Raw genomic sequence first — 27,317 nt, 5'->3', positions numbered from 1 at the left:
GAATCGAACCTGGGACCCTTCAGTCCGCAGGCCGACGCTCTATCCACTGAGCCAAACCGGTTTCGGCCGGGAGCTGCTGTTCTGAGTCCCACAGGACAGGATCCTAAAGAGTCCCCCGCCTCCCCCCCCCCTCCCCCCGTGCTTTCCCTCTTCCTTGGAAGCTTCGGCAGGAATCTTTTTGTCGTCGTTGCTCCGGGTGGTTTTAAATCAGAGTAAAGAAACTGAGGGGGCTATCTTTTAAACATGAGAGTTTCCATCCCAGCTCGGTGGGAATGTTAGTCTTTGCCACAAGGACTATGTCAGTGAGAACGACATAGTGGCTCTCAAACCGGATGAGGTGAATCCTCCAGAAGATGCGTCCGTTTTTCCGAAGTACAGGAGATGGCGGTGGAGGCTGGTGTTGCCGTAGGCCCGGGGGAGAGTGGATTATCTGCGTCAGAATGTGCTCATCCTGTTTTATCTGTGTTCTGTGTGAACACCTCGGCAAGGAAAATGGGAATTAGACACAAAATAGTGAAGCCACTGCCAGGCTAACAGCCACCCTTCCCTCCCCCAGGCGGACGCGTTGGTCCTGGCCTTCCTCATCTCCGAAGAGCATGGCTTCTTGCTCCAGGACAGCTTCTCGCGGCCTCCCACCTACCGGTCTCTCCTGGGCATGGAAGTGCCCCATTATTACTTCACGAAGAAGGTGCGAGTCTCCTGAGCACCAGGCGCCTTCTCGGGTCCCTCTCCTGGGCTGGGCTTGGGGCTCCCCGGCGGGAAGTGGGGCGCCTCTGCTCACCGCTCACGGACAAGGCGAACCGTCTGCTCCGATTTGTCCCCTGAAATTCCAGCAAGTGTCAGGAGGAGCCGGAGACGGCTTTGCTCTCCAGACAGAGCTGTGCTGAGGAGGCGGGTGTCCTCCCAGGGGCTCCCCCGAGGGCACCACACCCTGCAGCTTTCCTGCCCTTTTTATTCAGCTGTGTTTTTAAAATTGTGTATTCCTAGAAAAGTTAGACGCTACTAAAAAAAAAAAAAATAAAGACCAGAGATGATGCAAATCTCCATAGACCCAGCCCCCAGAGATGGTCACTGTGACCAGGCTGGCATGTGGCCTTGCAAGAGTCGTCTGTATTTACCTACATTTGTGCACGTCACATACATGTAGGTTTTAAGTCTGTGAGGGAACAGGGTTGTTTTCAGCACATACATGCTCGTGCCCCAATGTGGTTCCTGTGGCCAAGTTACTTGCCTTCCCTGGGACTTGGTCTCCTCAGCTGCGTGGCCCCCTGGCCCCTGCACGTCCCCTGACGAGCTGAGTGTGGGTCTGTGGTTCTGAGACTGCAAAACTGCTCGTGTCATGGCAGGAGTGATTCAAACATCGAACCTGGGCACAGTTCATTCCCATGTCCCTAAAAATACCACATAAAATGACATGGCATGGCCGTGGGCATGATGCATAGTGTACGGACTGACATTTACTTGTGATAAATGGATCTTTGTGAAGATTGGGAATGGACTCGTGACTTTTCCAGAATCCCTGTGCTCTGTCGATGCAGGTTTTCCCAATCCCTTATTTGAAATAGATCGGTTCCACCAGATGAGCATTTTTTTGAATTCCATTGTTTCGTGCTCCTTTGGCATTTTCTGCTCTTGGACTTGAGAACTCAGAAAATTGTGGGAGACATTTGGATTCTTTCTATTGCGCCCCCCCCCGCCCCGCCCCGTTGTCTCACATTGTGGACTTTGGTTCCTCTCACACATTTATGCGTCTTTCTCTCATTTCTTGTCTTCTCTGTGCTACTCCCCTAGTTGTCCAAGAGAGGGGACGAGTGTGATGCAGTGTCAGATGACTCCCCACTTATCCTCTGTTACCTTAACTCTGCCCTTTTCTCAAGATCTTTCTTTATGTTGAGCTACACTTGTCTATGACAACACTTCCCACCTCACCTGCATGTCCTCTTTAATCAGATTTATCAAGGATATGACACCGTATCAGCTCCCCATGTCACCACAGAGCTCTTGTCCTGGCCAGACGTGGCATGAACAGGCTGTCACCTGATGTCTGCTTTACAGGAAATAGTTGACCTACATTTGCAATGTAGGAAGTCTTATTAATTTGACTCTTAAGGTGCTTGTGGTAAATGGCCATAAAGCAGTGGTTCTCAGGCTTCTGGCCCTTTAAATACAGTTCCTCAAGTTGTGACTCAACCATAAAATTATTTTCGTTGCTACTTCATAACTGTAATGTTGCTACTGTTATGAATCGTAATGTAAATATCTGATATGCAGGATGGTCTTAGGCGACCCCTGTGAAAGGGTCATTCAACCGCCAAAGGGGTCGCGGCCCACAGGTTGAGAACCGCTGTCATAAAGCCTTGTATTTCTTTAAAAGCTGCTCTTTTTCTCATTACTGACCTGTGTTTCTTTCCCTTGGCCACGTCCTGGAGGTTTCTGTCCCTACACTTGAGAGTCAACAGCCCTGGGCCCCTAGCTCCCATGTGTGGCCAGGGCAGGTGGTTGTCTCTCGAGGAGCTGTAATGAGAGTGGGTGTAAATGCTGGGGCAGGGGGCAGGCGAAGCAGGGCCCTCAGGTGCTCATGCTTCTGCGAGAATTCCCGAGTGTGCTCCCAGGAGCAGGGCTCTGATGAGATCACAGCAGGGCTGATGGGCCTCAGGTCCTGCCCTGTGATTGTTAAACCCCCGTGGTCAGCATTGCCAGTTGTTTGCTGTACATGCACATTTCCAAAGGTTCCCCGTTCCATGCAAAGTCAGCCCAAACCTCAGCCTCCTGCCCAGTGTGACCCAGCCTGCAGATGGCCATGAACTCTGAATTTCAGCTGCCCTGGGTTGCCTCAGGGCCTTTGCTTATCATGCCCTGATGCCTGGAAGGGTCTTGCCATCCACACCTCCTACCAGTGTCTCAAGGCCCCGGTCAAGCACCCCCTGAAGTTGGGGACCACAGATGAACTTGAGAAGAAGCAGTGAGATGGAAGAGCTGCTGGGAACTGAGCAGATGGTGGAGGCTAGCCTTGCAGAAATCATGGAGTAGCACAAATTCAAGACCAGTGACGTGCAGGGGCACTGGTCCAGGAGGATGGATCATGACCCCGTTTTACACAGGGTAGCGTGTGTGTACATCAGAGAAACGGATCCTGCAGAGAGAAAGAAGCAGACAGTGGGGAAGCAGAGGGTGGTATGTGGGGGCGGTAGGCTGGAGGAGACTGTGGGCATGCAGGCGAGAGCAGCGCCCAGCAGTCAGGAAGGAAGCCAATTGTTGGCAGAGCTGGTCCCCTCAGTCGGTTGTATTTCAGGGTGCCAGGTACACAAAGGCCTCAGGCAGCCACTATAATATGGAGCTCCTGCTCAGACATTCATTCTCTCCGCACACCTGTCTGGGGAGCTCTGCACTAGGTTGACATTTCTTCTGAGAAAAACCAGTGGAGGGCACTCCACTAATTCAGGTTATCATTTTGGAAAATTCCACCTGAAATCATGATGGCATTGTATCATCTTAAGACCTTGTGCACATGTGTACATGTCTGACTTGTTAGTAAAAATTTTCTAGTTTACAAAACAAAGCTGGTAGGTGGGGATTTTTTTTTTGTGTGTGTGTGTGTGTGTGTGTGTGTCCTCACCTAAGGATATTTTTTTCCATTGATTTTTAGAGAGTGGAAGGGAGGGAAGTAGGGAGGAGGAGAGAGAGACACATTGATGTAAGAGAGACACATCAATTGGTTGCCTGTGGTTTGTGCCCAGACTGGGGCTGGGGATCAAACCTGCAACTCAGGAACACGCCCTTGACCAGGAATCAAACTTGGCAATGCTCTAACCACTGAGCACACCAGCCAGGGCTGAGGATTTTCACAACTATTGTATAACTTTTGAAAAGTTGATATTAGGGAACCAGAGGTTGAAAAATGATTTCATGTGCATAGACTTGCCTTTGCTTATCTGCTGTATGAAACCAAAGCCCAAAAGCTCTGATTTCAAATGAGGACTGATTTTGTTGCATTTGTCAGGGCCTCCTGCTGACTATCCACATCTGTCTGCAGAGGAACCCCCGTAGCTGACACATGAGAGAGGCTTAGTGTAGACATTAGCTTTACATGAACTGACAGGTAATCAGTGCCTTTTTTCAATCAGCCAGGAGAAGCAGACAGTGACAACTGGGTGGATTCACAGGACAACCGCATCCCCCAGATGGTGGGCAGGAGGCCCCTGCGAGATTTCGTGGGGCTGGAGGACTGCGACAAGGCCACCCGGAATGCCATGCTCAACTTCAGCTTCTTCATCGCCGTCGGAGACATGGACGAAGCTTTCAAATCTATCAAACTCATCAAAAGGTAAGGATTCAGTTCTCAGAGGTGTCGAAGGGATGTGTACACTCTTAGGGTACTTGCTCTCCCCTTCTAGCTGAGAGTCTAAGGATCATTAACTCTTCTGTGACTGTCATGCTGTATTCCCTGGTCTTTTCACTCAGTGAAACGACGCTGCTCTTGCCGGCACCAGGACACACCAGGCATGTGCTGTAGAGCAGTGAGTTTTGGTGCAGCACAGCTGGGCATAGGGAGCAGGTGAGCCTGGCTCTCGGCCTCTGCAATGCTTAGAGCCTCCTGGGCTGTTATTTAGTTGTTTTAATTCATTTTATTGTGTTCTGGACACTTCCTAGTAGAAAGTTCTGCAGTTGCTAAGTATTTGTAATACCTGTCCCTCTGGGAACAATTGCTACTAAACAAAAAAAGATTTGATAATAAACACTCAAAACAGTACAGTAAAAATGCAATTAAAATTACTCCAAAAGAAGTCAGTCAAAGCTGTCTAAAAGCAGCTTCCTCTCTGTTCCTGAGAGAATTCAGCAATTCTTCCCGGGGACATTTGACAGCTTTCAATCTCAAAAGGGTAGAAAAATTATTACAGAATGAAGCTAAAGTGGGAAGAGAAAGATGGAAAATTAAGTTGCCTGGAACAAGCCTTCCTCATTGGCCGTGATGGTTTCCGTAACATGGATGCGCCTTTCAAATTAGTGTGTGACCCTGGTTCCTTGGCTTATTTCTAAAACAGGCCACGCCTTGTTCCAGTTGGGAGGCCTTTCAACACTGGCCATGTGGACAAGGGGACTCTTGTTGGAAGTGACCTAGAGTGGCTGCATGGCGTAGCTCGGCCTTTCTCTGCTCACTTTTCATTCAATATAAACACGATCACAGACTAGAATCAACCACATGGCCAACTTTAAAACTTTAATGCACATTTATATAATCATATACATAATATTATTAAAATTATACATCTTAAATATTTCATTATTCTTTTTCAAAAACAATTATTTTTAGCATATGATTTGGGGGAAATCCATTGTCGGAAAGAAGTTCAAACCTAAATGTTCCCATGAGCGTACTGGTTGTGGGGCAGGCATCTGGCTGTTGCTACACTGACTGCTAGCTTTATTATAGAGGATGAGGCCATGGATGCTTTTAAATCATCCTCAATTGCTTTATGACTGTTCGCATCCGCATACCCCAGATGGTGAGCAGGACCATTTGTTCTGACTATCCTGGAGCGATATAGCCTTTGAATTCCAGACTGGCCACCTCACTTCTCTGGAACGTTAAAAGCAACAAAGCTAAAAGTTTCTTGGGGTTGGAGGCTCAGCCCAGTGACAGCCGGGCCTTACCCTGGCTTTGCATGGCACCCACAGCGCCCAGGGCCAACTTCCTGGGCCAGAGGACGGCCACAGCGATCCCACTTCCAGGTGGCATGAGCTCAAGCCGTGCAGCTATCAAAGGACGGTCCTTTCGATGTCATCAGGCAGTCCCTGAGGATATGGGCCAGTGTTTTAATGTTTTCTGTTCAGCCTGGAGACTTACGGCCTGTTCACCTCTCACAGGTTTAAGAGCTGGGTAGTTTGGAATCCGTGTAGCATCGTGACGGTATCGCCCACCAAGTGTTTGACTGAAGAGAGGCCAAAGGTTTTATGTGGGAGAAGTGGACCCCTCTTAGAATTTCTTTAAACAAATAGACTTTCCCCTCCGGCTCCACTAACTGTGCATCTGCCAACATATGACCACAGCGTGCAGAGTCTGTAGGAGGGTGGGCGTCTGAGGCTCGGTTGACCAGAAATGAGAACAAGGACATGAGTCACCTGAAGTTTCACTCCCACCAGATCTTTAAAAATGTCTCAACCCTTCTCTTACTGCTAACCCACAAAAAACACATAAAACAGACCAAATTCCTTTTACCATGTGACAGTGTAGGGAGATACAACACACATTTTAGACAGCGGTAAGAGGTTTCCATTTTATTTTAACTTAGAAAAATAATCAGGCACAAACAGACATTACTAACTCCTTCCTGTCCTAAAGCCGTAACCATCGGATTATAGATTCTGAGCCCCTCGAGGAAAATACAGCCATTTCCAGAAAATCTCCCGGGATGTTCTGCTTCACCAAAGAAAGGGTGGCCGCGGTGCCCGTCTCAGCAGGCACAGAATAAATTAACCCCAGACCAGGGCGCTGAGCAGGGCAGCTGTGCCCTCACATGCATCTCGGGCCGGCCGCCTTGCGACGTGTGTGAGCGTGAAGCCAGGTTGTGAGTGGGTCGGGGAGGCTGGCACGGACGATATATGATCATATATTTATATAAACATAGTAAACATACCTGTGTATCGTACATATGCATATAGAAGAAACCCTGGGAATCGCCGCCTCCACGCAGGCAGTCCCTCGGTTTCTAGACTGTTCCATTACAATGGATAAAGTCCCAGGCAGGGCCCCTCCCTGGCACCCGTCAGCACGGTGACTCCACGTAGTCATTGTCTAGCCCCCGGCGAAACCGAGCCGTCAAGGAGCGGCTGATGACAATCACTCGGGGCGCCATGCAGTCCTCTCTCCTGTGAAGAATGTTCCAGATGAGCATGGCGGCTGCCAGGGTGGCCAGGAGGCAGGCGCCAATGTTCAGGTAGCAAGACCAGGACAGGCTGGTATACGGGCCGATTCTGTAGAACGTCACCAGCCCAATGACCAGGATGAAACCTGTAAGTGAAAGACATGCGTTGAGAAAGCCTTCCTCGGAGGGGGGGGGGGAGGGGGGGGAGCCTGCGGACTCCCCTCTCGAGGCAGCTGTGCCTCTGCCCTGACCCTCGGCGCTCCCCGGGTGGGTGAGGAGCCCAGTTCCTGGCGCCGGCCTTCAGGGTGGAGGTGCTCCGCACTAGGCCCGCGTGGGTTTTTATGACCTTTGAGTCTGTAGCTGGGGGTGGGGGTGCAGTGTGCGCCCCGCTAAATCCTGCGCAGGATCCTTGCCAGGACTGGAAAGAAAGCAGTCTGTCCCCATGTGCGCTTCCTGGACCCTCCCGGGGTCAGGCTGCTTCCTGAGCCGACCTCCCCGTGAAGGTGGCACTGTCCCTCGCTTTCCCTCACCCCAGCAAACCCAGTGGTAGCTGTGTAGGTCCTCCCTGACCTTTATAAACACTCCATTCGTTCAAAGTGAAAGCAAACCATTTTTCTAAATCTCACTTAGTAACAACTCTGATTGGTGTTTAACTCGGTCTGAATTCCTGTTCCTAAGCGTTTTCTTGTTCTTAGCATTTGCTTCTATAGAAATAGAGATTTCCCTTCAGAACTCCAGGTGGCCTCGAGCTGCATGCTTAGTTAGGCAGGGGCAGAAGCCGAGATCGGAGATGTGTCTGAGTCTCCTGATGGCGCGTTTGGCTTCTCCTCTTACTTCTAAATAGATGCAGCTGGTTCTAGAATTTCCCTCTCGCCCATACCCCCTGCCCTCAGTTGCATTTGTTTAGAAGGGGAGGGGGCTGTGCTGGGACTGTGGCCAGAGTCTTCCACTGATGGCAGTTCCCACAGACTAGTTCACATTTATTTTTTGTTTTGTTTCATGTGGTGTTTTTTATATATTATATACTAGAGGCCCAGCTCACAAAATTCGTGAGCGGGTACAGTCCCTAGGCCTGGCCTGCGATCAGGGCCATCTTCCCCAGCTGCCCGCTGCCAGCCCTGTCCCCCACCCCAACCCACCTCCAGTTCTCTATTCACCATCAGGCAATCGGAGCCTGCCAGCTGGGGAAAGGGACCAAGAGGTGGTCAGTGCGCCTCATAGTGACTGGTCTAGCGGTCGTTCTGGTTGTTCCACTGTTAGGGTAAATTTGCATATTACCCTTTTATTATATAGGATAGAGGCCTGGTGCATGGGTGGGGGACAGCTGGCCTGCCCTGAAAGGGGCCCTGGAGCAAGTTGGGGGCTCCCCGCAGGGGGGTGGGGCCAGCCTGGGCGAGGGGCCACAGGCAGTTTGCAGGCCAGCCATGCCCCGATTGGGGTAGGGGTCCCTGCTAGGGGGCGGGGCCAGCCTGGACAAAGGGACGCTGGCAGTTTGCAGGCCGGCCACACCCCCAGCTTTGTCAGGAAGGATGTTCAGAATAACATCTGGAAGACATCTGGTCTAATGAGCATATTACCCTTTTATTAGTGTGTGTGTGTGTGTGTATGTGTGTGTAATTTCAGAGAGGAAGGGGGAGAGAGAGAGAAACATTAGTGATGAGAGAGAATCATTGACCGGCTGCCTCCTACACACTTCCTACTGGGGACCGAGCCTGCAACCCGGGCATGTGCCCTGACCAGGAATCTAACCACAATCTCCTGATTCATAGGTCAATGCTCAATCACTGAGCCACGCTGGCCAGGCCAGACTTGTTCACACTGAGTTCATAGCTAACACCACAGCATTGTTACTTTAATAATTTTATCTTTAAGGAGCCCCAGAGACTTGATTTTACTGATTCTTACAATAGGAAAGCCAGGACTTTCACCCAGAACTGATGTAATGGAGTTCAGCTCTGAATCCAGGCTAGAAACCCCGACACTGGGATGGAGGAGAGGCCACCACTGCTCTGCTGTCGAGGAGGCTGGTCCTGTCCCTTCTTGTCCCCTGAGATCATCACACTTCTCAGCTGGGGGGAAAGGGGCTAAATGAGGCAGAGGAAACGAAGGAGGCTGTGGGGTTGAGCGGAGCCATGGCTAGCAAGAGTGAGGACAGAAGCAGAAGCAGAGCCCTGGGAGGCCCAGGGAGCCCCATCTTCTCCACCAGCACCCCACCCTCTGATGTGCTGACCTGAGGGAATCCGTTTCTTGGAACCAAAATGCCTGACAAAGACATAGGCTCTGTGTAACCCAGCATCGTCCAGATGGGACTCTGGCCCCTCTCAGGCCCGTCCATGCTCCCTGCCCTGTGCCCTGGCCAGGCTGCTGCTGCTGTGGTCCCTGCCTGCCCCACACTGTGACATCCACACGTCTGTTCCTGCTGGTCCCGCCCCGCGGCCCCCCCTGCTTTCCTCAGGAAACCGCGTCATGCACACCTAGCATGGGGTGGAGCAGAGAGCAGCGCGACGCCAGCTAATGGTCCTACTAACTCGGGGACACGTCAATGCTGGGGTGCAGTGTGGGGGACAGGCTTGAATTTTCTAAAAACAAGCAGATGTTCTCATCATCACGCACCTTCTAGAATGTATGAATTAGACATTCACCTACCTCAGCCGTGTCGGAAACAATGGTGACAGTGACTAATCTCTATTGTAATTCTTACAGTCCTTTGTGGAGCTTTTTATACATGGAAAGCTTCTGGATACTTCCTTTCTGTTAAAAATAGCTAATTCTGTTTGTCATGCACACTGACAAAAAAACCTGTCACTTCTCTCTCCCAGGGAAGGGTGCACCCTCTGCTCACGATTTTATGGCACCGAGTTTTGCATTAGTGCGGAGGGAACTGTAGCTGTTTTTCGTGTAATGAGAATGAAAATGCTTTATGTGTCCTCGTCATTTTTACTGCCTTTGGGCATTTTTTATCATCCAAGGGAGCTTGTTATGCCTGGTTTCAACAAGACTCAGAAGGATGGGGCAGGATGGGAGCTTAGGGAGAGCGAGTTAGGATCCAGCTTATGTCTGAGATGAGAGGAGCCAGGCCCTGACTGAAGGGGGCTCCCAGCGAGGCCAGTGGGAGCCCGCAGGGAGGGCAGCGTTGACGACTTAACTCGACCAGAAGGAACTTACCCAGAGCGCAGCAGCTGGTTTGCGTCAGTCACCCGCCCGGAGGAGGGGTACTGACGCTTATCCTCTGCTGTGATTGCAACCCGTTCCTTTTTATGTATTTATTTTTAAATATATATTTTAAAAAGAATTTCTTAAAAAATATATTTTTATTGATTTCAGAGAGGAAGGGAGAAGGAGGGAGAGAGAGAAACATCAGCGATGAGAGAGATTCATTGATAGGCTGTCTCCTGCACGCCCCCCAGGGGTATCGAGCCCGTAACCCAACCATGTGCCCTTGACCAGAATCAAACCTGGAACCCTTCAGTCTGCAGGCCAATGCTCTTATCTACTGAGCAAAACTGGCTAGGGTTATTTTTAAATATTTTTTCATTGATTTCAGAAAGGAAGGGAGAGAGAGATAGAAACATCAATGATGAGAGAGAATCATTGATCAGCTACCTCCTGCACACCCCCTATTGGGGATCAAGCCTGCAACCCAGGCATGTGCCCTGACCTGGAATCGAACCGTGACCTCCAAGTTCATAGGTCAATGCCCAACCACTGAGCCATGATGGCTGGCTGTTTCTCTCTTTTTAAACTAAGCTTCTTTTCATGTTGTGTGTGTTATAAGAATGTTTTAAATCTGTCACATGGCTTCGGCTGCAGTTCTACCACATCATTGGTCCTAACAGGACAGTGTGAAGGAATTGGGCCTCTCTGGCCTCCAGGGCAACCCCCGCTCCCAGCTCAGTTACCTGTCTTGAGGTTGGTGTACATCACTGATGAACACAGAGAGCGGACCTTGAATTTCGTTGTAAGACATTTCTGTGGAGACTGGCGAATTATGAGAGCTGGATGGAAAGAGGTGGCCCTAATCTAGAAAGGAGTAGAAGGCACTCACTCACCAGACTGGCAGAAGTAGAAAGGGAGGAAACACAAGTGTCGGCCCAGGTTCGAGACAGAGGGGTCCCACCCTCACTGAGTGGGAGCTCAGGACAGCATGGTGTTGCCCTCCTAGGGTTACACCGGAGTGAAACTCCTGCTCATCCAGGAAACGACTGTGCCCCAAAGGTGCAAAGTCTGAAACTCGTGTCCACGGGACACAGTGAGCTCTGGGCAGCCGGGACAGGAGAGGGGCAGGTGCACGGCTGCGTGAGCAGCACTGCGCTGGGGCGGGTGGGCCGCAGAAACAGTGGTGCGAGAGGACGTCCCAGGGACACAGCTCAGTCACGTGTGCATGGTTCCCACAGGCTCAGCGCCAGGCTGCTCTTTAAGAAAACGTGACGAGGGAATAAAAGTATAAAACGCCCGGGAGCCCTGGCCCGGTGGCTCAGTCGTTTGGAGCGTCGTCTCGTACCAGAAGGTTGCAGATTCAATTCCCGGTCAGGGCACATGCCTAGGTGGCAGGTTTGAGCCCTGGTTGGGGCATGTATGGGAGGCCCCTGATTGCTGTTTTTCTCTCTCTCTCTCTCTCTCTCTAATTATCAATTAAAAACAACAAAAATATCCTTAGGTGAGGATTTAAAAAACACAGGGAGTGGCCGACACAAGTGCAGGACAGCGGTCACTTCCCCGGGGGAGAGAGGGCTCAACGGGAAGGACACCCAGGGCTTCTCGTTTCACGTCAGCGTGTCTTTATCAGGACACACACGTTTCACTGAGTTCTCTGCATACATAGTTCACAACAAGACATTTAGATTATCTTAGAAGTGCACCTCATTTTAGATTCTTTAATTAACAAGCACTTCCTGCAGTCCGTCCTGACACTGGCAATCAGCCTCTGCTTTCGCCTGTGCACAGTCGGTTCTGTAGCAGATACTGATGCATTTACACGCTTCTCCTCCAAGCGCACCGTCAGCTCTGGAAGACACACATCATGTGCCCCCCACGCACAGGTGCCCTGTGGCAGCTGTTGCCCTAGGACGTACCTCAGCCTGGCCCGGGCCCGCCTCAAATCTCCTCCCCCTCTCTTGTGGCTGCCCTGTCTCTGTCACTCTGTAGCCACACTGGTGCCTCTCTGTGCCTCTGAGATGCCAAGTTCTACCTCCAGGCCTTTCCTGGTGCTGCCATCCCTGTGTTTCAAGAGCCCTGGCGGGAGGGTTGCCTTCTATCATCTGGCCCCTGGTCCCTCAGCACTCCGCTTAAGCTCACAGCACGGCGCCTCCTCCAGCTGTTGTCCCTGCAGCTGGAGTGCAGCCCACCCGTTCATCTCGGCCTCTCAGAGAGTCACCCAGTTTGAGACAAATGCAAGGAGATCCCCTAATGCAGAGTAGAGTGTAGTGTGGTCGCGGGGAAAGAAGACGTGATGAATAGCAGCTTCCGTAGCAAGTCCTCTAAGCTTCTTTCTCTCTTTTGTTTTACTACCTTAATTTATTATTAAGGAAATTATTACTATTGTAACTAATTTTGCCATCTTGAATGAAGGCTCTTCTGAGCTTCTTAATGACTACAACCTGTCATAGGGACAAGACCCCGGTCCCCACAATTGAGTAGATGTCACTGAGCGTGGGGCCCGGGCTGCTGTGCCGGCACCTGGCATTGGTTACCGCGGCATGTTCGGCAGACCTACTCGTGTGTTCAGATTACACTCATGTGTGCTTGGGGCGGGGGCGGGGGTTTCTAAGGCTCAGTGGACTTTTCCTTGGGGACCTGGCATTCTTCTTGGGGAGATAAAGATGAAATTAGTCACTATAGCGTGGTCTGCCCTGTGAAAGAGACGTTTAGAACATGCGGTGGGAGTGAGGGGCCAGCACTCTGGCAGTGAGCAGGGATGGTGGCTGGGCGAGCCCTCCCAGCGAGCAGTCAGGCGAGGCCTGTGGCACCAGGAGACCAGCATGTGGAGAGAGCACTCTGAGCCCCAAGTGGTGAAAATACTGACCCACTGAACACTGCGGGGGCAGAGCGGCCACTGGCTTCTAACCCCGGGCAGTGCCAAGGCACCCTCCCAGCACCGAGTGGCAAGACTCGGACGCTGTCCCATGCCCACACTCAAATTCCCCAGCAGCTCAGGCTACTCAACTGTACTGTTACTTCTTAAGCTCACTATTGTATTTTGAAAGTAGGGTAGGCTGTGATTTCTAAAAATATACGGAGTATATATTTGTTATTGATTTCAGAGAGGAAGAGAAAGGGAGAGCAACATCAGTGATGAGAGAGAATCATTGATCGGCTGCCTCCTACTGGGGATTGAGCCCACAACCCGGGCATGTGCCCTGACTGGGAATCGAACCAGCGACCTCTTGGTTCCTGGGTCGACGCTCAACCACTGAGCCACACCCGGCTGGGCTCGGCTGTGATTTTGTAACCACTGGAATCTGTTTATTATTTCCTCTCTCTGTTTAGCTATGTTGCCTACAAGGTACACAAACTGCAGTTTCAAAGTGTGTCTGGTTTTCCCATTACAAGATGAAAGAACATTCAGGGCATGGATAATTGGTTCAAGAAGTGTCAATTTGCCTTGGCCAGTGGTTCAGTGGTTAGGGCACTGGCCCACACACCACAGGGTCACAGCTCGATTCCCGGTCAAGGGCACATTCCTGGGTTGCCGGTTCAGCCCCTAGCCCTGGTTGGGGCGTGTGCAGGAGGCAACCAAAGTCAATGGGAATGTCCTCGGGTGAGAATTAACAAAAGAAAAAAGAAGTGTACATTCACCTGTTCACAGACACCCTGGGTGTCGCCACCTCATCCTGAAAACACGAGCAGGAAAGTGATAAAGATGGCAGGGCAGGGGCAATGCACGGCCTGGCAAATGGCGTTTGTGCAGAGTGAAAATGGACGAGCGGTGCCTCCTCCTATTTCATCATTTGTCTTGGAAACTGGAAAAGCCAGCAGTGAGCAGCACTGGCTGTTTCCAGCCCAGGTGTGGGTGTCTCACTTCCCAGCTGGTGTAACTCAGAGGTGAAGTAGAAAGGGACAGTTACCACATTTACACGACTTATTCTGTATAAAGATCAGTTTGGGCTTTGCATTATTTTAGTGCAGCATATAGTCAGAGAAGGGGTTTGCTTCCCTCACACTAAAACACACATTTAGAAAAACCCTCCTCTGCACCAGGAAGGTGCAAAGAACCTTCTGAAACAGCGGGCCCGGGGGCTGTGCTGCGGGAAGAGCCCAGGCCCCACGGCGGCTGCTGCGTGGCAGGGCTGGTGCAGTGACACTCGCACCCCCCTCGTCCAGGGGCAGCTGCTAGACAGTGTCCGCTGGGTCCAGGGGTTACCAGTCGCCCAGCCCCGCCCGAGCCAATGGGAGCTGTGGGCACTGAGCAGACACAGGCAGCGTGGGATCTTCTGTGGGTGCCACGTGTCAGCAGTAAAAAGCCACAGAGACACGGAAAGGCAGAGCATGTGGGCTCCCTGTGCGCCTCCAGCCTCAGCCCAGAGGCCGGGGAGTCGCCTGTACAGACGTCCTTCTGAAATCAAACTAGCCTCTTACTGTCATCGAGCGCTCTGGCTGAGGGGGAGCGCGGTGTTGAGGCGCTAGGTATGTTGCTGTGCTGGTCAACCTCAGATTTTCTGTTTCTGTTACAGCCTGATGTAGAGACCCCTCTCTCCTCAGAGCTGTCCCTGGAAAGACTTTGCAGTGATGTTCATGTTTGTCCAGAAACAAATCAAAGGGGAGAGTTTGAGCAAACACACCAAATTCTGCACATGGAGTTGGTTCCCGCCTCATGGATTTCTGTTTGCAAAGGCAGCAGCCCCTTCCTGTGGCCGGCCTCGCGGTGGGCAGTGTGATTCACACTCGGCCTGCAGAGCGCCCTTTCCTTTCTCTTCCTTCCTGCCCGCTTCCTCGGGCGGCGGTGTCTGTCACGGGGCCTTCCTCCTGAGTGACGGTCAGCACACGCAGGTGGCAGAAGTGGAAGCCCGCGGGGCTGACCCCGGAGCTCTTCGCCCAGCACACCTGCCTCCGCGTGCACGGCAGCCGAACTGGCAGAGCAGGCACCTGTGACAGAGCTGGCGCGAGGCTTCGAGAGAGAGTATTTACAGAGCAAACCAGCTAGTTGATGGGTCCACTCAAGGCACAGCTGTGGTTGGGTTCTTGCTACACTGTGAGCAGAAAAACAGTGGCTGTCCAGTGTTTCTCCCTAGAGCAGGGGTTGTCAACCTTCTGGCCCTTTAAATACAGTTCTTAGTGTTGTGACCCAACCATAAAATTATTTTCGTTGCTACTTCATAACTGTAATGTTGCTACTGTTATGAATCATCATGTAAATATCTGATATGCAGGATGGTCTTAGGCGACCCCTGTGAAAGGGTCGTTCGACCGCCAAAGGGGTCGCGACCCACAGGTTGAGAACAGCTTCCCTTAGAGGGAGGGATTCTGGAGAAAGGACAGACTAAAGATGGTACGATGGATATGATCAGACACGTCCATAGGAGCCAGCGCTTGGAGCAGCATGGAGGAAAGGGAGGAGAAGGAGAAATGAGAGGTGCAGTGGGATGTAGGCTGGGCCATGGGACACAGAGGCAGATGATAGAAATTTATCCAGACCAAGCAAAACCTCATATTGTCCTATGAGAAGGTCCCTGAGCCTAAGAAAACAGCAGAATTCCCACCAGCTCCTGAGATGCCGAGACAATTGCCATTTATCACCTCGACTGACCTTAGAGGACTGATAAAATCAGCATTCTCAGGGGCGGGGGTGAGTGGCTCCTTGTGTGTTTATAGGTTTTGCCATCATGAGAAAACCTCTAATGATTTCCAGAAATGGAAAGAGGAAACCAGCAGACATGAGTCCATGTGAGGCTTTTAAAGTGGCTTTTGACCAGGTTCCACAGTAAACTCCTCTCTTAGTCATCCTGCTCAAGCTTTCGAGGAGGAGACTGGCCGAGGCCAGCGAAAGAGTGCAGCCCCGAGCTGGCGCCAGAGGTGGTCATGCGAGGACTGCTGTCCCGGCTGCAGCGCGCGTGTGCAGGGAAGAGCTCAGCGTGCAGATGGCACCGAACTCTCTACGGTGCCAGTCTTTGGAAATTGGGGTGCAAGTGGCCCGAAACAGACAAGTGCTGGTCCGTGTCTTTGGGAGAAAAGCACGAGGGCTTGGGGCTGCTGGGCAGCTGCATAGAGGAGATGAGGAGCTGTTGGGAATGTACCAAGGAGCCCCCAAGGCCATTGTGAGGGCAGCTCAGAACGAGACATGGAACAGCCGGCCTCTGCGAAGATGGATGGTGCGGCACGGACACCATTTGTACTTGACCTGCATCATTTCATTGCGGTTATTGCACTTTGAGGAAAACGATAAATTAGAGGAAGGTCCAGGGCCACTCACATGATTGACAACGAGGCCAGATGAAACTTCCGCCGAGATGGAGGGTGAGGGCTACTTATGATGAGGGTTGAGAAATCATAAACTAGGAATAATATCAAATATTAGAATAAGAAACCCACGGATGCCTGAGAAGAAACCCTGCGACAAATGTGTGGCTAGTGGACCTGCAGCCACTGTCTAAAGGCAGATGGCTTGGTAGAAGCCCCACTTTGGGACATTGCGAAGGGGACTGTGTTTTATCATAAAGTGTCTGGGTGTCACAGGCATGGATGGGTGCAGCCCGGGACACCATTTCTCAGGTCCTTGATGCGGCGGCGCTAGGGAATTTTTTCACGTATATACCGGCATTTTCCAAAACGGATCAGAGGTGGCATATGCACAGGCTTGAATGAGCAGTGGGGGTGAGAGAGGAGAGCTTAGGGAGGGAGTACATGAGAAGCCTGGTCTTTGGGTCCCCCATTGCATGACTCCATCTTGTCATCAGGCAGGACATTGGCTCACAAGACGAAGGGGGAGAGCCTGCTAGCCCAGGGCTCTCAGTAGCGGGGTGCACAGTCCTCCACCCCAGGGGGAGCACCAGCAGGCACTGACGAAGGACGGCGGGCCGTGGGGGACGCCCGCTATGTTTCCAGATCGAGCATGCGCGGCCACAGGCTCTCAGGCTGGGACTCCTATCGACGGTGCACTGCCCCAGAGGCTCAGCGATGGCCAAGGAGTTACCCTTCAAAGACGCAACTTGACCCAAGTACAGAGCCCCGAATAACCGCTAGATCATTCGTCCCACCTAAAAACGTCAGCGAGGGCCATATGTGGCAGTCAGTCCTGCGTAGCCAACAGTGAGGGCCGCTGCAGGAGGGTCACACTTAGGACATTTCCAAGCCCCCAGAGCATTCTGCCCAGGTCAGTCAGCCCGTGGCATGGGCTGAGGGCGCACTGGGGGGCTCCGGCTCTCGCAGTGAGCTCGGGGGAGCCCTAAGTCCTGACAGAGCACGGAGGCTGTGCCTGGGGACTGGAGCGTCTCCGTGTGGTGGTGTCCAGCAGGGCCGTAGTGGGAAGTCAGAATGCCGACAGCAGCAAGCACAGCTGAAGACGGTCTGCAGGCCTGTGATCAGGTGCCCCATCCAGAGCCAGGCAGCCTGCTCGCGCCCACTCTCCCCACATGCCCTGGGAAAGCCACTGCTCTCCGAACCCTGAGGGCCCATGGCTGAGCTGCTGCAGCCTGCGCCCCGGCTCTACCTTCTGCTCCAGGATCGGACACAAGTGGTCAGCATCTGTGCTTATCCGAGTCTGGGAAAGACCTTCCACCTCTCGTAGGTGGCGCCCTCTGACCCCCTGTTCGGCGCTGCTGTCCCTGCTCTGACTGCCTTTCTGCGTACATCAGTGAGGCCACAGACACGAAGAAACAGGAGAAGCAGCGAGAGGAGGAACCAGGAGGGTCAAGGAGTGAGTCAGATCAAAGCTCATGCCTGTGTGAGGCCGTGGGACAGAGCACTTATGCTCGCAAGGCAGGGCCCATGTGTCGCAGCTGCTGGCTCGGGGGCTGGGATGGCCCAAGAGCCCCACCCTGCAGGAGCCTCTGCCGTCATTAGAACATGAGGGGCACGTGGTCGCAGCCTCACTGTTCGTCGCCTCGAGAGAGGCCTCTACGCTCTGAAGTTGGATACCAGCAGACTGAGTGGTGGGAGGAAGAAAGAGGGTGCCTGACCGTTGGTGTCTGTCATGTACTGGTTACAACAGGAAGAGCTGGGCGGAGGGAGTGGCCGGGGACAGTGCAGAGCCCCTCCATGGTGACTGCACCCTCCTGCCCCCCGACCTCCAGGGGCTGTTAGAGACCCAGCGGTCCCTGGGCTTGTGTCTGATATGCAGAGTACTTTCCACAGGGAAAACGCAGGCTTTTCACAGCATATTCAGCTCATGGGGTGGGGGTGGAATAAGGGACAGAAAGGAATTTTTTTCACCTTTAAGGTCAATTAAAATGACACTTGGAAAATTCTGCAGAGAAAGTAGACACTTGCATGCGGCTGCCTGAACATGATAGAGCAGACCGGGTGAAATGGCTGCTATTTCCTAGGTTTTGATCCATGGAAATGGCCGTTTTGTAGGGTCCCCAATGTGAGCTGGCCCTTTGGAGCCGCAGCTCTGAGCGGCTGAGACTGTCCTTGTACAGACGCAGGCCAGGCATCGTGTTAAGTGTGGGTTGTGCCCAGAAACGATTGGGAATGAATGAGCAAGTGGGCAGATACCCATCGCGGGCGGCAGGGCCAGGGCGCCCTCCTGGCAGCGTGTGCCGCCTCTGCCCGGTTCCAGCTGTTCCCGGCCCCCAGTCTCGCCATGTGCTTTCCCTTCCTCGTTCCTCCCCTGCCCACCCTCTGGCCCGGGCACTGGGGACTCAAGGTTGGCTTGCGTAACAGGTACTAGCAGGCATTTCCCCCTCCTGGGACAGGATATCCTGGCGCCCTTCAGTCTCCCCCTGACTGTTTAAAACAGACCGGAGCACAGGAAAAAACCTAACTCTAAAATTAGCAGCGCGATAGAAGAAAGGCACATAGCTGCATTCTGTACTGTTTGTCAATGAAACAAGTCTAAACAGGGCCAAATGCATTTCCTTTTTGGGCAAAACAGACCTGTGGGGAGCAGCGGGCAGACACCAAGGGGAGAGGCTGCCTGTGTCCGAAACAGCGCGGGCTGCCGCCCGGTGCTCCTGGCTTTTTCCATCCGCAGCTGCCTGACTTTTTGGTAGAGCCCCGTCCGGCCTGCCCACAGGGCGTGCTGGCCTGGAAATGCTTAGGAGAGGAGCACATGTCCCTGCCCCCCACCAGCGCAGGACCCCCCCCCCCCCCCCCGCGACCTTTGGCAGCCCTCCCACTGCCAGGGCTGCTGCAAGACAACTCGATTTTAGCTCATGGGGCTCCCCCCGCCCTTTGAGATTTTAAAAAATGTTACTTGTAAATAACACTATCTTGTTCTAAAATAAGAGTTTGCAGGAAGTAAGATGTCAGTTTCACACCAAACCCACAATATTTCTCCTAATATTTCTAAATAAATGTTTCAAAGAAATTCTTGAGAAACACTGCAGTGAGTGATATGATGATCCTGCTAAGAGTTATTTTCAGATCAGGAAATGTTACTTCCATTTCCTCCATGCCACTAAAATGTCTGTTTTTAATCTAGCTTTTCCAATCACGGTTCGAAATCTTCCACTTCCTTCTTGAAGGGATGGAATTTCAGATAACCCCACGTGATAGATAGAGACGGGTTGATTCACTGAGGCGAGAAACCAGTTCTGTTTTACAGCCCTCGGGTTAGCAGAGGGCAAATGGGTACTTTTCCTGAATCACTTGGAATGTCTGGGTTTTCACCCACAGTCATGGAGGAGGGGGTGGGGGTGGGGGGCAGAGTGATCAGAGATCCGTCCTCCTGCCTCATTAATTCTCAGAATCAGCCCAGTGGGGGGCAGACTTCCTCCCTGCTTTGCAGTTGGGTAAACTGAGGTGTGGATTGGGTCACATGGAGAATAACTGATGGAGCCAAGATGCAATCCAGTCCCCTTCGCGCCAAACCCCGCGCTCTGCTCCGGTCGCACTCAACTGCCCCTGCTGCGCCCAGCCTGGGGCAGGGACCTGCTCAGGACCACACCGCCTCCCATTCAGGGCGCAGGAGGCCCTTCCGATTCACACCCAGGCGCTTCCCGCACGAACACCTGCCAGCCTCGGCATCCTGCTGGGAATGTTCTCCCGAAGGACGGGGCTGGGACCCATTATTCCTAGAATGATTCACTTCGGACTTCCCAGCGTTCCTTCCACTGGGCTCGTTGGAACTGCACCTTCAACACTGGGACAAGCTGCCGTTCTCCGCCAAGCACGTCCGCTACTAGTGTCTCCTGCCCTGGCCACTTCGTCAGCCTCTTCCCCTGGGACCACGGGCCGGGCCGAACCTTTCCCCGGTAGGGAGTGGAAAGCCTGAACATCCCAGGTTTCCACGGTGGTTAACCCCGAGCCAGCAAGAAGGAGCAGAGGCCGAGAGAAACCAGCAGAGCGGCCCCTCAGGGTTCCTCGACGGCCACCAGGGCACCTCGGAGCAATTCCACCATTGACACCACCGCTCGCACCCGAGACCACAAGGTGTGCTCATGCCCAGCCCCAGTTCACCCTCCAGCCACCCCCCGGGGCTGTGGCGGCTTCCAAGTTGTTCCAGAGGCTCACTCCCTGGTGGCTCTGGTCCTGGCTGCCCTGCGGAAAAGCGGGGCTGCCTCCCCTCGCCAGGCATAGGTTCAGATGGCACTCGCCCCCTGCCCAGGGCAGGCTGCTGCACCCCTCCTCCGGCTGCTGCACCCTCAGGAAGGCGTGAACCCAGGCCACCGCCACACGGCCCGCAGGGGGCAGAGAAAATGCTAGATGCCGAAGACTTTGGAAGACAGCACGTCATCCCCGAGTCAGCACCTTGTCTCGAAATGGAAAAGGGCCGAGGGCCACGCTGGAGATACAAAACCACTGCTGCTCGGATCCTCGCGCGCCCCACCCCGTGTGCACGTCCCGTTGCTCCTGCCCACAGGGACGGGCGGGGCAGGAGGGTGGCCCGGGCCGCTGTGGCAGTAGGAGGCCACAGTGGGCCTTCCAGCCCCAACAGAAGCTGCCGCTGGTTTGCCCCTGGGGCCAGGGTACTTACTCGCCAGCTGGAACGCAGCAGCCATGGCCTCCTCCCAGCACTGGGAATCCGGCGACATGAGGGGCAGGCCCGTCAGCCCCAGGATGAAAGTGAGCTGGCCCGCAGCGAGGGCCACCGTGGCAACCAGGTTGCAGGCTCGCATCATGTCGAACTGCACTGGAGGGGCCAAGAGGAAAGAAGGCAGGTGGTCAGCGCAGGCGGGCGGCTCGGGGGGGTCTCTCTCTCCTCCTGGGGCTCATCCCTCTGTCTGCACTGACAGCCTCACTGAGCTCCCTCTGCCCCCCAACCCAGGCTCCGTGTACTCTGCTCCCCCACCCGCACCCAGTCCAGGAGTGAGGTGCAAGGGACATACACACAGGGCAGAGGGAGCACAGAGCAGTGCTGTGGGTGACCCACAAAGGCCAGGGGCAGGGGCGTCCCTTCCCGGCGGCCCTTCTGGACAGTTAAGGTGGCCACCACAGAGCCAAGTGAGGTCTGTCAGCCTCCGGGGCCCCCCGCCCCCCCCCGCCTATGTCAGACGGCGAGGGTTTCTGTGGCTCCCTGTCCCTGCCAGGCAACAGTCACAGTTGGGCTTGTGCAGCCTGAGTCGAGTGGAGGTGCTGTGCCGCTTCCCGCCATGGAGGGTGCGCTCCTCCTCCCCATTGTGTCTCAGCTGCTTCCTTCTTGCCATCCATCTGTCATCCTCAGCCTGAAGGGTTTCCCCTTCCCCAGTCCCAGGCCTCCTCCCAGTGCCTGTTCTGGCCTGGGGGTGGCACCACTGGCTCTGAGGCCAGATGGATGCCAGAGGACAGTAGCAGAGGCCCCGCTTCTGGGAAGTAAGAGCAGATTCTAGGAGATCCCAGAGCCGAGGGCCAAGTGCGAGAGAGAGAGAGAGAGAGAGAGAGAGAGAGAGAGGGGGGGGGGAGGGAGAGGGAGAGAGAGAGCATGCCACTAGATGCATGACAGTCACCACCACATTAACCCTTTCACCTTCCTGAGCACCGTGGGTCCTGCTCTCTCAATCGCTTTTCTGCAGGCACAGCCCCTACCCAGGTGGGCTGTACTTCCCCATGATTGAGCTCACAATCTGTAGTCTTCAGAGCAATCACAGAAACAACTGCCATCACTGTAAGCCCTTCACAGGGCCAGGAGGCAGGGGTTGGGTGAGGTTGGGGAGCCCAGGGTGCCAGCAGGGCCAGGCCTGGTATGGCGGTGGGTCCAGGGCTGGGAGGAAGGAGCAGACACGGGGCGGAGGGCGGCCGCAGTGCTCTGAGCCTTAGCACAGGGGCGTGTGCTCACCGGGGTCTGCGATTTCCTCCCCTCCCCCAAGGCTGAGGCTGGGGCTCCTGCCTCCTCCTTCACACTGATTTTGCCATTATTTGCAATTATTTTTGCCATTTATATGACTGTACAGAGGCTCTGCTTCTCTAAAAGATGTAGAATTTAGGGGGTGGAAGTGACCTCATAGATGAGGGTGTTAGACATGACGGAGGTTAACAGCCAGACCCGGAGAAGTCCGTCCGGTTTCCCAGGCTCAGCCTTGCAGGTGAGGAAAGACTTGAATGGACTGCTGGCTGAGGAGGGGAGTGGCCTGGGGTGGACACGGGCACCAGGGGAGCACGTGTTGGTGCAGTGAGACCACATGACCGAGGCTGGGAGAGCCAGGAGCTCAGCACCAGGGACCTGGCCCGTGTTCCGCCTGCTGCCCTGCCCACCCGGGCATCCAGCTTCGTCCTTCCTAGCAGCTCTGTGTGCACAGCCCTGCACTGCACAGCCAGCAGTGGCTCCAGGTGGCGTCCCCAAGCTCACAAGCCGCCACCTAGGCCCTGCCCAAGTCCTTGAGGATCCATATTGCAGATGTCCAGAGGCTGTAAAGGATGGAACATGACGCTCAGAGACTCGCCATGCGGCCTGAGGAGACTCCTCTCTGAGCTGTACTCCCTTCCCTCGGAGGCTGGCACCCACCACGCCCAGGCGTTCTACAGGTTCTAACCCTGCCTATGTCATAGCCTGGGCAGCAGGACCTGACATTTTTTTTAATATATTTTTATTGATTTTAGAGAGAGTGGAAGGGAGAGAGAGAAAGAGAAACACTGGTGTGAGAACGAAACATTGCTCAGCTGCCAACTGCACTTTCCACCACCACCACCAACAGGGATCAAGCCTGAAACCCAGGCCTGCGCCCTAACTGGGAATCGAACCAGCAACCTCCTGGTGCACGGGACGATGCCCAACCAAAGGAGCCACACCAGCCAGAGCCAGGGCCTGGCTGTTAAGGAGCCCAATGCGAATGTGGCACGGATGTCACCTGGCCGGGCAGCAGTGGTACACACCCCGTCCACCTGCATTTCCAGGGAGACGCAGGCCCCCCACCTGGGGCCGGAGAGCATCAAATCGCCAATGGGCAGGGCATGTATCCAGGATTTAACTATGTTTATTCATGATACAGCTCGCTTCAGAAAAAAAGCATCAGGTGCCTGACAGGATGCATGAAATAGGGGAAGATGAAAAATGACGGAGAAAACAGGACCAGAGTAAGACGGACGCCGGAGTTAGGTTGTGAGATCTCTTTGGGAGCCAAAGGGGGCCCTCAAGTCTCCCATGTTCCCCCCAAACCTCACAGCAAGGAAAAAGCCACCTGGTCCGTAATAAAAGTCAGGATCGCTGCGTCCTGCCCAGCAAGCATCCTCAAGGCGGCCCACTGGATCTGAGGGCAGCTGGAGGACCTGGACTGGCCCCTGTGCCCCTGCCCAGTTTGCTCAACACACCCAGCAGCACAACATCCCTGACCAAAATCGAGTTATGTCTCTTCCAGATGTTTGCCATAGGGCGTCGCCAGGACCGCTGGCTCAGAGCTGGCCGGAGCCTCCTGCTGTCCCCGACCACTGCCCTGGCTGCCTGCGCAAGGTCTGGGATATCTAGGGCAGCCTGGCTCTCTGGGCAAAGCAGGACCAGTGATGTGTGACCAGGGACATGCGCGTCCCCTTGGCGTCCCTAGATGGGTCCTCGGGATTGAACTTTGCACCAGACGTCAGCTCTGCAACCCAGACCCCACCGCCCCGTCACGGACGGACGGGATCATTTGACAGCGACAACTGGCTGGTGTGGAGGTGTTCGTGCAGAGGCAGCAGGCATCGTCCAAGCACTCCCTGCTTCTTCCTCCGTCTCTGTGCCTGGCTAGGTTGTGGGCACAGCGTGGGCTGGGTTGTTCATAGGAGCTAATGGGACTGGGCACTGGCTTGACTTAAGGTGGTGGAGGAAGCCCCGGCTCCGGGCCACCAGGGCCAGGATGCCGGCTTGCTGCTCTCTGTTCATGTCACAGGGGCCTGGTGTGAAGTGGGCTCACTTTGCTCAATTCAGAGTTGCTCAAGAGAAGCTTCTGTAGACATTTCCCTTGTTCTGGGTAAATATTTGATGCTCAGAGATCCATTAAGGGTAGCTGCCACGGGCACCATAGTAATGGCGGGAGGCTAATTTAAAAGTTGGTCAGGGCCTGGCCAGTGTTGTTCGGTGGTTGGAGTGTCAGCCCGCATACTGAAGGGTCACAGGTTCAGTTCCCAGTCAAGGACACGCACCTGGGGTGCATGCGGGAGGCAACCAGTTGATGTGTCTCTCTCACATCGATGTTTCTTTCTCTCTCTCTCCCCACCCCCTCCTTCCCTTCCACTCTCTCTAAAAATCAATGGAAAAATATCCTCAGGTGAGGATTAACAGGGGAAAAAGTTGGTCAGGGAGCTTAGCAGGTGGTCTGGGACGGACAGCAAACCAGGGCAGGTGAGTGGGGCTGCTCAGGACACGTGGCAGGGCGGGAGGGAAGCGCAGCGTGGGCTGGCTGTGTGGGGGTCAGAAGGACCCCTGTGTGTCCTCCTGGCCTGAGGTGACCAGTCCTTAGCATGGGGACAGAGGGAGTGGACACACAGGGGGGGCACCTGGTCAGCGTGGGGGACCGTGGCAGGAGCCCTTGAGGCCCAAGGCTCCCCCTCCCATGCGGGGCCACTGGCTTTCGTTGCTCCTCAGGACAGTCCCCTACCGGAAGGCTCGTTCTTGACCAGCCAGTTACAGACACCCCAGTCCATCTGCATCTGTCCAGTTCCCCACAGGCCCCTGAGTTCTGAGAGCTCATAGAAAAGTCTGAAGTCATTCGTGCACTTGGTCTATTAAAGAGGCGTTTCGCTCCCTACTTGCCGGGCAGATAGCCACCCTTCGGACAGACACCCCCTCGGGCTGTGGTGTGGGACTCTGAGGAGACAGAGTGGGTTGCATGCCCCCAGGAACCTCGTCTGAGCCCGTGCTTCCTGCAGCCTCCGGTTTTTGCCTATGAAATGGGACGGCATCCTCCCCGCCACCCCCACCCCCGGGCTCCCTCACAGGCCGGGGTTCCGGGCCACAGCAGTGGGGAACAGCCACACAGCGGGCACATCACATGTTTGCGTTGCTTGAAGACTTTGGGGACCCCCTTGACAGCATCTAGCAAAGGCCCAGCTGCAGTCTCGCGTGTGTCACATTTCCTGAAAGGCACACTTGGTCCTCAGAACGGATGACACCCACCTGCGAGTTAGACCCTCTCAGTCATTGGGAGACTTTGCCCATCAGCCACCGTGGCTGCGTAGGTGAACCCTTCCCTCTGGGACATGCAAACCTGGCCCTACTTTCAAAGTCGGGTTCCCAGCTTCCCGAGCAGGGACAGACCCAGTGCCCCGCGTGGCCAGCCAGGGCCCGCGACGTCGCAGAGGGGCAGGGGGCCCGGGCGCTGCAGCCGGCCGGTGTCCCACCCACAGTCAGCCCTGCAGGGTCTCCCCTGGGCCGCCTAGCGCCGTCACCACCCTGACGACTGTGGAATGAAGTCAGAACTCAGCCATGTGTCCTTAAGCTTCTTGTTTATTTTTCTCGTTAACCATCTTAATTTCCACCAGGAAAAAAATGTATGTTTCTTGGTTTGGTTAATGCATTTGCTCTTTAGCATGTGTACGCCCGAGAAAAGCCCACCGCTGTCTGAGGAGAACTCTGTCGTGAAGGACAGGCAGGCTTGAGCCGAGTAGGACTGAAGTGTGCCTGTGGCTTGCCAGGGGAGGGTGGGCATGGAGCTCGGGGGCCCCCCTGGTCCCCCAGCGCTGCCCCTCAGACCAAAGCACCCCTCACCCGTCAGCAGACACTCCACCCACGCCGTCTGCATGCCTCGTAGGGCCAGCAGGCCCTACCGCCCTAAAGGAGACAGAAAAGCGAGCACTTACGTTTGACGGTGCCTCTGGACTCCTGGAAGCCTGCGGCCTCAGAGCCCCAGCCCAGGGCCTCGCACTCCCTTGTGTCCGCCTGTCCGGGCCTGGCCCCGGGGCTCGGCCCGCCCCGGGCCCTGTCCATCAGCCAGCAGGACCTCCAGAGCCCCACGCTTCGCTTGCGCCCGTCCTCCAGCGTCTGATACACCCAGTTGGGGGTGAAGGCTGCCGCATTGTTGAGGATGAGAGAGACCAGGGCCACCAGCACGGCTGTGGCCACCAGCTTCTGGACAGTCATCACTGACTGCTGGTGCCAACCGCTTGTGGAGAAAGTCCTGGTCCTGGTCAGCTGCTGTGGCCTGGGAGAACCAAGACGCGCTAGGGGCGGCTAGAGGACATCACCGTTCATTCTTGGAGGGTTGGGAAGGCCCGTGCAACAGGTGCCGGTGAGCCCACCTCACGGTCCTCCTTACCCGCCTTCCTGCACCTGGAGCAGGGACAGACCTGCTCTGCAGGTGACTGCGTGGCCCATCCCGAGAAGGAAGCAGGGCACCAGCGAGAGCCCAGAGTCCTGAATGCGCCGTCGTCCTGGGGAGCAGAGGCCCAGGGAGACTGCAGCCTCTTGTCCCCCACGCGGGAGAACAGAGAGTGACTGGGGAGGAGAGGCAGGCGGCAGCGTGGTGTCAGCGGCCTCACCCCTTAGAACCAGCTGCGCTCGAGCACAGCCCGTGCGGTAGGCAGGCTCTGAGCAGGGCCGCGGGGAGCAGTGCGGGTTCAGCAGCCTCTGTGCTGTCTGAGCCCCTGCCTGGTGCCTCCAACACGAAACGGCTGGTCCTGGAAAGCAGAGAGCTTGCTGTGGGGAAGTATGTGTGTGTGTCTGTGTGTGTGTGCGCGCGCGCGCACGCGTGCATTTTCCCTCTGTGTCTCAGCAGAGAGGAAATGGTTGTTTTTGAGGCTGTTTTTGGTGAGCTGGAGGGCGTAGCCAACTGCAACAAATAGCTGCCTGTGCAGCAGCCAGACACTAACAGGATGTGTTTCCTGATAGGAAAGGCAGGGGGGCCTTCTGAAGTCCTGCTCCATGACCCTCCTCCCCGGCTCCTCCCCATCTTCCTTTCCAAAAGAGAGGGCTGGGGTGCTGGCCCAGAACAGACCCACGGGCCCACCTGTCTGTCTGGGCCGTGGCCAGCCTGG

General features: G+C 54.7%; 2 protein-coding genes across 4 annotated transcripts in view; one reads left to right on the top strand and one right to left on the bottom strand.

Annotated features, from left to right (window-relative positions):
* Nucleotides 1-27,317, top strand: part of IFT140 (intraflagellar transport 140) — a 93,186-nt gene that overhangs the window by 44,048 nt on the left and 21,821 nt on the right. For all 3 annotated transcript variants that reach the window (XM_059692624.1, XM_059692625.1, XM_059692626.1), the window contains exons 17-18: nucleotides 557-688; nucleotides 4,125-4,324. In XM_059692624.1, the coding sequence (XP_059548607.1) occupies nucleotides 557-688; nucleotides 4,125-4,324 (332 nt within the window). The remainder of the gene's footprint in view (nucleotides 1-556; nucleotides 689-4,124; nucleotides 4,325-27,317) is intronic.
* On the bottom strand, nucleotides 5,206-27,065 carry TMEM204 (transmembrane protein 204). Its single transcript, XM_059692629.1, has 3 exons — nucleotides 26,145-27,065; nucleotides 20,935-21,090; nucleotides 5,206-7,009 (listed from the first exon to the last, which is right to left on the bottom strand). The coding sequence occupies exons 1-3, from the start codon at nucleotides 26,422-26,424 to the stop codon at nucleotides 6,765-6,767; spliced, it is 681 nt and encodes a 226-aa protein (XP_059548612.1). The 5' UTR covers nucleotides 26,425-27,065; the 3' UTR covers nucleotides 5,206-6,764.

Source organism: Myotis daubentonii, chromosome 4 (assembly GCF_963259705.1).
Source record: "Myotis daubentonii chromosome 4, mMyoDau2.1, whole genome shotgun sequence".
In the NCBI taxonomy this organism is placed as follows: domain Eukaryota; kingdom Metazoa; phylum Chordata; class Mammalia; order Chiroptera; family Vespertilionidae; genus Myotis; species Myotis daubentonii.
This window is presented reverse-complemented; position numbering and strand designations above follow the sequence as displayed.